Here is a 12,354-nt window from a genome sequence, read left to right as displayed (position 1 = left end):
AAGACTTAAGTAAATTATGTTGCTTTTTCAATTGTGAACGTTTTGTCGTTTGGATTGTTTCTTCTCTCTGCTAGGAAGGCATTCTTCCCGGAATGTAAAGCTAACCACATTCACGATGGGAAGGATTTACATTTATTGATCAAAAGCAGAGTTTGGGCTCGTGGTCCTTTCTACTGATGCAACACGTATAATTTGGCAAATAAGAGGGTGGTTACTTGCTAGACAATTCAGTAGATTTAAGCTGCCAACATCAAACAAGGAGGCACATTTTCTGTAAATAGTTTAATATTAAATAAAAAAAAGACTCCCATATAAAAAGAAAGCTACAGTCAACAATTTAATATTCTTTTAACATAAGTATTGAAAGCAAGGGTAGAATGAGAAAATACTTAATTACAATTCCCCGAAAATTCACAATTCATTGTCTCTAACAATATAAAATAAAACACATTAACTGTACATATTTACAAATCTCCATGTGTAGAAATTGCATAATCTGCTTCTTTTCATTTAAATAAGATATGCCAGCATTACTGGGCTGTAATAGTGTATAGCACAGCGATCCGAAGGACAATGAGAGAAAGTACAACTACATCCCACCCAAAAATACATTGAGTTAAAAACCCACACATAGCTCACACTTTTTCATCAGCCATTCCCCCTGTGAAAGGACCTAATTGAAATGTGCATCGTTTACTAAACACACCACAGAGAACATACAAAGGGGTGTATCACAAAGCATGACCACTTTATAGAGCAGGTTCTATAAGAAAGCTTATCTTGAATGTGGGTTGTTGGAAGTGTCGAGTCTTGCCAATTTCACATCGATCTTTCTGAATTTGAAAATGTGACTTCAGATTATTTAGGCAGTACACTTAGCTGGCTAACTCATCTGCTTGGTGATACACAACCCCCCCCCCCCCCCCCCCCCCCCCCCTAGGTAATCTGATTCTAGATCTGTGGTCAGGGGCAACTTCTACCGTGAGCATCTTGAACACCCAAATGTGCACAATCCACACGCACACAGACATCATACAATCTCAAACAGAGCGCAAATGTAGGTCATTCAAGTAGATACTCTTATCCTGACTCACAGTAAACACACTGAGAAACAGTGCAGTTTTTTGTAGACATAATTCTAACACTTACATCATAACGGATCTCAATCAATCACAATGTCAAGCAACCACACAGACTTAAGAGAGGACCTAAGTGAAAGCATCCACATAACTATTTTTCATTTTTTCATCTAGATCACTCCCATTCAAAAGGTAAGAGGTTGGCATGACAATATATTAGTGCAGTGTAAAAACAGAGTGGGGGAGCTTGGACAATATAAAGCAGTGATAGGGGCGGGGTTGGGGTGAACCTGCTCCCGTCACTGTCTCTGGGACCTGGCTCCCCGCCGCCTCCTGCCCCGGACCGACCTCTCAGGCTTCAGCAGCACCACCTACAACACAGACACACATCACATCATCATTAGCAGTCTGGACGGCAGACACTAAGGGACAAACTGATATAATAGGTCCAATGAAGTTAAGGGTTGTGGGGTGGTCTAGTGTTTTACCCTGGGTTTAGGTTCCTCTAGGGCTGGAGAATCCAGTTCTCTGAAGTCTTCTAGCACATTCTGTAGCCTGATTTGTTTTTTTTAAACACACAATAATATCAGTATATTTACACTGGTATTACATTTCCTTGTTCTTTGGAAAAGTGGCAGTGTTATAAGTGCCATCGAGAAGATGGGCAGAATAGTAAATCGGTGCTCATCGTTATCAAAGATTCAAGTACAGAATCAAAATGAGCTCACGTTTGTTTCCTTTTCCTGCCTCTTCTGGCTCCCCCCATTTGTGCAGTTTGGTTCTGAAAGGGAGAAGGGACACTGTAATCAATAAGGCACAAATTACATCAATCTTTCACTGCTTGTAATGCAATATTGTGTCTAAATGGCATTTTTAGCCATGCAGTGGTAAAACAAAATGACCTCCGTTGGGCTTGGAGGATGGATTTAGGGATCCTTTATGACTGTGTTTAAATCCGGACAATAAACTAAAGGAAACAGCAGCCAAACTCACCCTGCCCTGCTCCGTGTGCTGTAGAGCCCCAGTCTCCTCCTTGGGGCAGCTGCTCCCGTCTCTGGGACTCTGGTACCCTCCTGCCTGGGGTCTGTCCCCCTGCCGATCTGACACAGCCTGGCTGTACGAGTCTGTCTTGGCTTCCTCCAGGTAGATGGGAAGCAGAGGAGGGTTAGTGTGACACTCTGGGAATTCCAACTTGTTCTGCGGGGGCGTGTTGGAGCCATCGTTGCTGGGTTTAGGGGTGCCCTGAGCCGGGGAGTGGGCTGCCTCCATATTGAGCCGGGACAGGTCCAGGTTCCTCAGGGTGCAGGCCTGCCGAGGGCTCAGGGAGAGGGGGGCACTGACCTGAGGGAGGAGAGCGGAGGGGGAACGGCGCTCCCCAGGGTAGGAGGGCGGTAAGGCACCGAAGGCATCCGCCCCAGACTGAACTGCTTCCTGCTCTTTAGCACTGACCTGGAGGAAGGAGGTGTAGATAGTGTCCATGAAGGAAGTGTAGGGGTCCAGGACGCTCACCACGGAGCCCTCTCCACGCTGGGACACGGGGGCCAGGGCGGGACAGGGGCTGGGCGCAGTCTCTGGGGTAAGCCGATTGGCTGGAATATCCTCCTGAAGGGAGGAGCTGTCTGTTTCCTGTAAGGAGATTGGCTTTTCTCCCTCTGAGGGTGGTGCCATGTTGAGCTGAAGAAGGAAGATACAGATATTTCAAAAATCACAGGACAAGGCTTGTCAGGAGTGGAAAACAATGGCCTGTGTGGTCAGGTGGTTACAGCCGTTGATCCTGGCACACATGTATGCCAGAGTCGGCATTGGGTTCGAATCCGTCACACTGGCATTTTACTCCCCCTCCTTCCCTTGGCCTTTCAAACACTTTACTACCATCTCTTCAATTAATCAAAAAATTGTACAAAAGGAGTGGGACTGCGCCACTCCTAAAAAAATAAGTGGAACACAACAAGTACCTGGATGTTGTTGAGGAGGTTGATGGCCCCATCAGGGCCCTGGAGCAGAGGCATGCCCAAGGCAGAGGCCTGTACGGGGGGCAGGAAGAGAGGGCCTGCACCTAGCCCCAGAAGACTGTGGAGGCTGGTCAGAGCAGACAGGTCTCCTACAAATACACATGGTTCATAATTAAAACAGTTTGTGAATGGGATAAGGTGACATTCTAAGCAATATGTGGGTAATGTACAAGATATAGTTTTGTTGTAGCTGTTCCCCAAGTTTGTAAATAATTCACTATTCATAAAGTGAAATGTAATAGAAAAGACTAACTATGATTCCGCATTTGTAATTGACAACAAAACCTTGATATTTATAGCAGTGTAAATGAATGTTGCTGTGACTAACCTAGAACCCCTGGGTTGAGGAGAGTAGGCAGTAACTGGTGGAGGACAGGGTTGTCCTTTCCCTGGACAGACAGGGGGATTAGAGTTTCCATCCCCCCATCATGGCCTGAAGCTGAGACCTGGATGGAGACAGGATCAAAACATCAAACTGACATCTCTAATAGAGATACAGTGTTAACTATTTGACAAGGGAAAACTACAGGGTAGAGGACCAGGCTAAGGGAGAGAACCTACCTGAGGTGGGGGTTGCTGTGTTAGGGGGAGATGAGGGGCAGGCGGGAGGCCAGTAGAGCCCAGGGCAGCAGTTAGCAGATCAGGGCTGAGGGAAAGGAAGGCCGGGGGAGGCAGGGGGGTGGAGAGCAGGAGCGACTGCAGGGCCTGGAGGTGCCCATCAGCTGGGGGAAGCAGGCCCTGGAGGGCCTCAAGAAGCCCAGGGCCGGGGAGGGATGACGGGTCCAGGAGTCCAGACCCTTTATCCAGAGACAAACCGTCCAACAGGGCTGGGATGTGCTGCCGGAAGGGGAGGTCCAGGCTCAGCTGGCCAAGCCCAGACAGGGGCAACATGGCAGTCTGCTGCTGGCCTAGTAGCAGGGAGGCCATGAGGAGAGCCTGGAGGCCCAGCTTCTCCCCCATCCCCAGATCACACTCCTGGCCTGGGGTAGGGGCAGCAGAAGGGGGTAGCAGTGGGTTCAACAGACCCAGGAGATTCAGAGGCAGCTCTCCCTGACCTCCCATTAGACAGGGGAATAAGCTAAATGGAAAGTTGTGGTTCAGATGGGCAGTCTGGTGTTGTTTCTGCTGTTGCTCATGCTGTAACAGTAGTTGTTGTTCTGATTGTTGTAGTAGTTGTTGTTGATCGGGCAGTTGATGGTGTTGCTGAGGTGTGTTGGAGATGGGGAGGTGACCCTGCTGACCGCCAATCCACAGGCCCAGGGGCAGAGAGCCCAGGATGGTGGGGTCCAGGAGGGAGGGCAGGCCGGCTGTGGCAGATAGAAGCTGGAGAAGCTGCTCCTGACTCATGAAGGGGAAGGCTTCAGCCAGGGGTAAGGAGCAAGTGGAGTCCCCCAGGGCCTGGGGGCTGCAGCCTCCCGGGGGTTTGGTCACTGTGGAGCCCTGATGATCAACACTCTGAGGCTCTTGCACCCCTAGAGAGGATTGGAGAGAACCAGGATTAACGGCATGAGGAAGGTTATTTTTCAAAACAGACAGTACTCAACAAATCTTAACACGTCTAATGAAAAATGTGTGTATTTTCCTAGGCCTCAGGTAGCCTAGCGGTTAGAGCGTTGGGCCAGTAACTGAAAGGTCGCTGGTTTGAATACCTGAGACAACAATGTAAAAAATCTGTTGATGTGCCCTTGAAAAAGGTACTTAACCCCAATTTTCTCCAGTAGAGCCGTACTACTATGGCTGACCCTGTAAAACAACACATTTCACTGCACCTATCCGGTCGGTGTAAGTGACAATACAACATTTTAAAGGTTCATCCTCACCTGTAGTGTTGTTGCCGGTGGTTCTGTCCAGGCCCCCCTCCCCAATAGGTGTGGTGGAAGAGGCTGCCAGCAGTGCCAGCATGTGGTTACTGAGATCCAGGGGTCTGGGGGAGGTGGTGCTGCTGTAGCTGGTGACGCTGCTGCTATGGTTGGAGGTAGAGGTGCTGTTGAGACCAGGGCCTAGTGTTGACATGCTCTCCATCTCCATTGATTCACTGACTTCAGGAAAGGCCTGGCCAATGGGTGACTGGATGGTGGTGGCATCCATAGGTTGGTTTTGGGCCTGCCACAACCTATTAGGGGTGTGTGGGGTGGGCGAGGGGCTACTGCAATATTGTGCTGACTGAGTGTTGGACAGGGCCATGGAAGGAGACCGTCTCTGTTTGGGACTAGTCCTCGTATGTGGTCGAGACGGAGACTGTGCATTACCTCGCCTGGACTTTGACTGAGAGGGAGAGAGGGGCTGTGATGGGCCTTGTGTGGTACTGTGATTAGTGGGGGACTGCACAGGGAATGGTCTGATGTTTAAATGGGAGGGCGAGGGAGACTGCCTGGGGCTCTGCCTCATGCCTCCTGTGCAGTGTCCAGAGCCGGGCTGGGCTCCAGTGGCTTGAGCGTTCTGCACACTGAGCAGGTGAAGCAGAGCAGAGAGAGGCTGGGTGGGGGGATCCGGTTGACCTGCCATGATTGTTGTGAAATCCAGGGCGCCGTCAGGCTGCTTCTGGGGCCCTGCGAGTGTGCCAGAGTGCCGGACTGAGAGCCTTAAGGCCTGGAGGTGGTTCTCTAACATGGCGGGGTAGGGCGAGGCTGAGGTAGAGGAGGGTTGAGAGTGCGAGGAGAGGTTGAGCACATCGCCGGGGGTTCTGGGACCGGTCATCTGGGACTCCTTCAGCATGCTGAGCACTGTGGGCGAACGCCGCTGCCGCTTCCTGTGGGATGTCCGGTCCGTACGGGAGAGGTGAAGGGGACTGGAGGCTAGGGGCTGGGAGAGGGAAAGCAGGGGGGAGGCTGCAGACAGGGGCCTAGCGATTGAGGGAAGGCTGTTGTGTAAAGTGCTGTTTGTTACCTTCAATTGCTTAGACTCCCTCGAGACCTCCAAAGAGAGGGCTGAGTTGAGGATGCTGCGCGAATTGGAGCTCTGGTTGTGAATCATCTGGCTGGCCAGCTGGGCCTTGGCTGCTGCCGAGAGGAGACTGCTGGCAGGAAAAGAAGCTGGGTGGGGTTGCTTCTGGTGGTTCAAGAACTTTCCAAGAGGCAAACCAGAAGGACCAGCACTGATCTCCATGCCTGAGGCAGAAGCAGGTGCCTTTGTGGGCATCCCAACCTTTTCAAGAGCTAGAGAGAGGATATGAGGATTGTTTTGGTTGCTCAGTGAGTTTGGGTGAAGGATGTGATTATTAGTGCTACTGTTGCCAGAGTTCTTAATCTGCTCTAAGATGTCCTCAAGCTTGTATTTTGAGAAATGGAGGATAGGGGACCCCCCTGGTATAGGAGAGTGTGAGGAGGAAGAGGATATCCTTCTGGGGGGGTAGCCACCAAGCACCACCCCTCCCACCCCCTGCTCAGAGTGAGCAGAAGAGGCGGAGGGGTGGCGTGAGCGCTGGCGGGGAGAGGGGCAGTTCATACTCACAGAGGGAGAGGGGGAACATGAGGGGGACAGGGGAGACCCAACGATGATACCATGTTGATGACTCTGCCCTCCCCTCCCCAGTGTCCCAGGGGAGGAGGGAGGGGGAGAGAGGGGCCCCATATGAGGAGATTTGAGGGCTTCTGGAGTCTGTGGTGCCCTCTGACCCTGACTGAGATTCTGAGGCGTTGGTGTGCGTGGGGACCTCTGAGGTGCCCCATAGCTGGAGAATGGAGAGGTGTTGGGGGGGAGATTGAGAGGAGGTGGCAGTCTCCTCAAAATATCAGGCGTGTGATAAGAGTTAGTGCTATTGTGTGAGAGGGGTGAGGAGCCATTGTAAGAATACACAAGTTGGGGAGAATTTTTAGGACTGCCACAAGAGTTGGGGTGGAGGTTATTGTTGGGCCTGGACTGGACTAGATGGTGTTTGGAGGTGTAAGTGCCACGTTCTTTTTCTTCCCTGTCCACTCTCATCCTCTTAGGATCTCTGTTCTCCATAATGCCACTGGTGACCTCTGCAACAACAACAAAAATATACATTAGAGCTTGCACAATAATTGTATAATAGTGTAACCGACAATTATGGGCAATAACCATGAACTCACATTTTCCTTCATAATTCTTAATACATTAGTAGGGGGTGAGATTCAACTTCCTTTTCAAGTAGATATAGTTTACCCAATAGCAGTTTTTAATCATTTTTACATGAAGTGGGTAAAGTTGGTAGCCTAATCATTTTACGAGAAAAATGGTCAGGAGTAGAAGCTTCGTTTCCAAAAGTTAAAAGTGGTCATAACCATCTGTTTTGAGACGGGTGTCACCAAAGCTGGGTTGTATCATAGGTATGTCCTAGCTCATTTTCAAAGATGCAGTATTATAATATATTACAAGCTCAAAACATTTTTCCCAAAAAATGGCAATTACAACAATAACCATGGCAATTAATTGTTACTCAAAATCCCATATTGTCACAGCCCTAACCAACATGATTAATGACATTTCTGAGAGCACTATTTGAAGAGCACAATGTAAAAATGTTTTGGTACCTGACCATCAATAGCCGTTTAATGATCCTGAAAGCACTTCATTTCTGTTACATTAGATCTATTCATTTTTTAGGCGCTGGCACAGTGCCTTCATTAAGTACTCACACCCCTTGACATTTTCCACATTCTGTGTTACAGCCCAAATTTAAAATGTATTAAATTATGTTTTTCAAAATTGTTCTAAAAGTATTCAACCCCTTTGTTATGGCAAGCCTAAATAAGTTCAGGAGTAAACCTTTGCTTAACAAGTCACATAATAAATGCATGAACTCGGGGCAATAATAGAGAGTTTAACAGGATTTCTGAATAACTACCTCATCTCTGTACCCCACACATACAATTATATGTACGGTCCCTCAGTCGAGTTGTGAATTTCAAATACAGATTCAATCACAAAGACCCGGGAGGATTTCTAATAACCTCCAAAGGGCACCGATTGGTAAATGGGTAAAAATACAAATAAAGCAGACATTGAATATCCCTTTGAGCATGGTGGTTATTAATTACACTTGGATGCTGTATCAATTACACCCAGTCACTACAAAGATACAGGTGTCCTTCCTAACTCACTTGCCGGAGAGGAAGGAAACTGCTCAGGGATTTCACCATGAGGCCAATAGTGACTTTGGCAGTTTAATGGCAGTGATAGGAGAAAACTGAGGATGGACCAACAACATTGTAGCTGCTCCACAATACTAACCTAATTGACAGAATGAAAAGAAGGGAGCCTGTACAGAATGCAAATATTCCAGAGCATCCTGTTTGCAATAAAAAAAAACGTAACAGAGCTAAGCATAGGTCTAATCCTAGAGGAAAACCTGGTTCAGTCTGCTTTCCAACAGACACTGGGAGACAAATTCACCTTTCAGCAGGACAATAACCTAAAACACAAGGCCAAGTATACACTGGCGTTGCTTACCAAGACTAAATTAAATGTTCCTAAGTGGCCAAGTTACAGTTTACTTAAAACCAGCTTAAAAATCTACAGCAAGACTCAAAAATGGCTGTCTAGCAATGATCAACAATCATCTTGACAGAGGTTGAAGGAAAAAAAACGTTTTTTTGTGCAAATGTTGTACAATCCAGGCGTGCAAATCTCAGAGACTTACAGAGAAAGTGATTACAGATGCCAAACGTGATTCTGTATTGACTCACGGTGTTGAATACTTATCTAATCACGAGTGTTTTATTGTTCTTTTTTTATTCAAATGTTAGAATTTTTCTTCCACGTTGACAGAGTATTTTGTGTAGACCGTTGACAGAGTATTTTGTGTAGACCGTTGACAGAGTATTTTGTGTAGACCGTTGACAGAGTATTTTGTGTAGACCGTTGACAGAGTATTTTGTGTAGACCGTTGACAAGAGTATTTTGTGTAGACCGTTGACAGAGTATTTTGTGTAGACCGTTGACAGAGTATTTTGTATAGACCGTTGACAGAGTATTTTGTGTAGACTGTTGACAGAGTATTTTGTGTAGACCGTTGACAAAAAAATGGCAATTAAGTCCATTTCAATACCATTTTGAACAATATTTGGAAAGAGTCATGGGGTGTGAATACTTTCTGAAGGCACTGTATTTATCTGTGTGACTTTCTGAAGGCACTGTATTTACCTGTGTGACGGGCAACATAGGGCAGTTGTGAAGCCTGCATACTGCGACAGAGCGCTGCCATGGCAACCACTTTCCTCCGATGGTTACAGAGCTTTGTCATGTCCTGCTCTGCCTTCCCCACCGGCTGGCTGTGCTGTTGAATTTTGACGCTTAGGCTAAAGTTAAACACCTGCAGAGACAAAGGAACATACATTCAGCAAACCCCAGTCAAAACCGGTTGGGAGACGATAAGTGAGATGTAGAGGGAGTCACCTTGTGGATGACCAGCGGACACTCGAGGCCACACTTGCATGTGCCATCGGTCAACAGATATGACTTAACCTCTTCCAGTGAGGACAGGACTGCGCCACTTGGACTGTAGGAATGGACAGGGATGCAGGAGATGAGTGATGAAATAAAGGGGAGGGGAAATCAAATATATTTTACAATTCCCTGCTCCAGACCAGCTTTTGGGAAATGAAAACATTATAATGGCTCATATATGCTTATAACACAAGAATAAAAAGTATTATACCCGCCTGTGTTACTGAACTTGCTTACCTGACATACACCACAAGCCCGTCCTTCGCTCTCCTCTGCCAGCCAATGGGGACTTGTATTGCCACAGTGTGAACTCCATCCTTGTCTCCACTGCCACTCTCACTGCCTCCCATCATTTTGTAAAAACTGCTTTGCAGCACCTTTGGGATAGAAGAAGCAGGAACAAATGTAGAATGAATACATGCTTTGATGAACAACTATTACGACCACTATACTGAGATTCTGACACCAATGTTTTCCCACAAAAAAGACAACCAGAGTTCCAACTCGTAGAAACCAATATAAAGTCTCTAACATAAAGCATGCCTGATGATAGCCCATTCATCAATTCTAACTACCTTTAGCACCTATTGTGGATAGTATCTTCTGGCCAGGGGACTTTTGTTAAGCTTGTGCTAAACGTTTACACACATCACTTACGGTACGGTTTTGAAAACATATCTTATCTTTCATATCTGTTAGGAAAAAAAGAAGGTTAAATTACTACACACCTTTATAGGGTTGGGGTTCCCACACGGCCATATTTCCATGTTACAGCGTCTGTTTACGGAAAACAGAGTCGACCAATTGTGCTAATTAGCTATCTGCGTCTCCGAACACCTGTGTAAACGGAAGACGGACGCCACAAACTTGTCACTGAAAAATACTGCTGGCTGCAACTGTGTTAAAACCAATTAAAACAGTGTACAGTAAGTATATATTTTGCATTTGTGAAATTATTTTGATGTGATATGAAAGTAGAGGGCATTATGTTTCTAGAATCGTACCGCAACTGAGAATCCATTCACATTGAGTTGGAGTATTTAGCTGTTTTGGATGCCAGGGGCATTTCGCCTCTAAAAAGAACATGTAAGGTCCTTGGACTTGGAGTAACGTTAGGCTCTTTTAGCCTGTTGTTGGGCTAGCCTGATGAGTGAGGAAGGATATCATGTTCTCAAGCCTACCTTGTCATCTTTGAAATGCCAAATATATTATTGGCTATGGTATCCACCGTGTGAAGGCCATTGTGTCAGGGGAGAAGCACACACACTCTGCCAACCACCCCCCAACACCTTGCAGAACTCTCCAAGAACTAACGTTAAGTCTTCTGGCCCTGCTTCAGAGGTCAACTTCTCCAAAACTCTGCAGCTGACACTAAGGCCACAGTTTGACTGCAAAGAAGATTGAGATAGACCTGACGTTAGATAGCCCTAAAAAAAAAATACGTGAAAATGATGAACAAAAAGAATCTCTCGATTCTGAAACACAGCCACATAGCATTCGAGGAAGGGGATACATATATTAGGATAGGCCTAGTAGTGGTATTTCAATTGAGTGACGTATTATCAAATAGCTACCTAGATAGTTAGCGAGCTAAATGAGACTGGTGGTGTGTGCAGCTGGATGTTGAAATTGAAAGGGAAAACAGCATTTGTAACTTGATAATAGTTATCTAGCCCACATGCACACTATACTTTATAATATAGCCATTACAGAAACGGCACATAAAGTTAAATCACAGTCACGTCAATGGTTGTCCTACATAGCTAGCTAGGCTACCTTTATCCAACTAACGTTAGTTAGCTAATGTTGCAGTCTAAAGTGTCGTAACAGCTTGACAGACACACCTTGCAAAATAGTAACATTTCAATAATGGGAACTTGGGAGAAATGTGTTTATATATTGTCATGCATGCTAGCTAGCTCTTAGCAATTGTGCTTAATGTATTCTACCATTCTGTTCTCAAACAAGGTCGCGAAGTTTTTGGAGTCTTCTCCAGTAAGCTCGCGGGAGAACCCCGGACAGAGTTAGCTAGCTGGCTTACTAACGCTAAATTGTTTTGGATGTTAACATTATCTAGACAGACAATGTGGTGATCAACCCTCCAGTGCAAATGATTTGCGCCATCAATCAACTATCCGTCTGTCTAGCTGCATCTGCCCGTCTCGTTAAAAACAAAGGACAATAATGCTTCATTTTACTGCGCCTATGATCTCGGGGCTAGGCTAACGTTAGATGGCTAGCTAGCGTTGACAGAAATTTACTTGATTCTGGAGTGTCCCAAGACCCAAGGATGTCTGATCGTGTCGCCAAATTATTCAGTCGTTATCTCCAGACACTGTTCGATCAAGCTGGTGTATGTTTAGCAAAAATGGAGCTCATCCGATGCACCTTTTAATCTCTATTTCACAGTTATTATTTTTTCTTGCAGATTCCGTGCAAAAAAAATAATGGAGTTTTCTATGGAGCATGCGCACTGGGGCGGCGAGGGACTATTGTACCCACAATGCAACCGGACCTTTGTAGTGGTAGCCGACGCGACCCCCCAAATGAAGAATAAACTGGCCATGGTTCTCTGTTCTTCAACTGGGCTAGGGAAAAATAGTATTTTGTAGAATGTCATGTTTTCTTCCATGGATTAGCTACCTCTACTACCTTCAGTCTTTCACAATAAAGTACTGTACTTAATATATTATGTAGATCCTCTCCTTATATATAAACTACAAGTTTTTCTTTATGTTTAAAATGTTCTTTAACCTGGCAGTACAATAAAGATAAACATAGCCTATTTCCATTCCTTTGTCAGTATTTTCCATAGAAATATAATTGTTGTCATAATGATGTTGACAACAATGAGA

General features: G+C 46.1%; 1 protein-coding gene across 4 annotated transcripts; it reads right to left on the bottom strand.

Moving 5' to 3' along the window:
* Positions 1–267: 267 nt before the first annotated feature.
* On the bottom strand, positions 268–11,970 carry LOC109869158 (methyl-CpG-binding domain protein 5). 4 transcript variants are annotated; one of them, XM_020459083.2, is made up of 15 exons: positions 11,761–11,970; positions 10,681–10,887; positions 10,228–10,336; positions 9,737–9,876; positions 9,449–9,551; positions 9,197–9,365; positions 5,978–7,053; positions 4,912–5,893; positions 3,653–4,563; positions 3,420–3,537; positions 3,035–3,180; positions 2,073–2,753; positions 1,808–1,860; positions 1,568–1,634; positions 268–1,450 (listed from the first exon to the last, which is right to left on the bottom strand). In XM_020459083.2, the coding sequence occupies exons 3-15, from the start codon at positions 10,264–10,266 to the stop codon at positions 1,379–1,381; spliced, it is 4,557 nt and encodes a 1,518-aa protein (XP_020314672.1). In that variant the 5' UTR covers positions 10,267–10,336; positions 10,681–10,887; positions 11,761–11,970; the 3' UTR covers positions 268–1,378. The 4 variants fall into 4 exon arrangements, with proteins under 4 accessions (XP_020314672.1, XP_020314667.1, XP_020314670.1 ...); XM_020459078.2 differs by having other exon boundaries at positions 4,912–7,053; XM_020459081.2 differs by lacking the exon at positions 10,228–10,336 and having other exon boundaries at positions 4,912–7,053.
* Between the last annotated feature and the right edge of the window lie 384 nt (positions 11,971–12,354).

The sequence above is a fragment of the Oncorhynchus kisutch genome, linkage group LG24 (genome assembly GCF_002021735.2).
Source record: "Oncorhynchus kisutch isolate 150728-3 linkage group LG24, Okis_V2, whole genome shotgun sequence".
NCBI classification, from domain to species: Eukaryota; Metazoa; Chordata; class Actinopteri; order Salmoniformes; family Salmonidae; genus Oncorhynchus; species Oncorhynchus kisutch.
The sequence above is the reverse complement of the archived record's forward strand: the minus strand, read 5'-3'. Positions and strand labels throughout refer to the sequence as shown.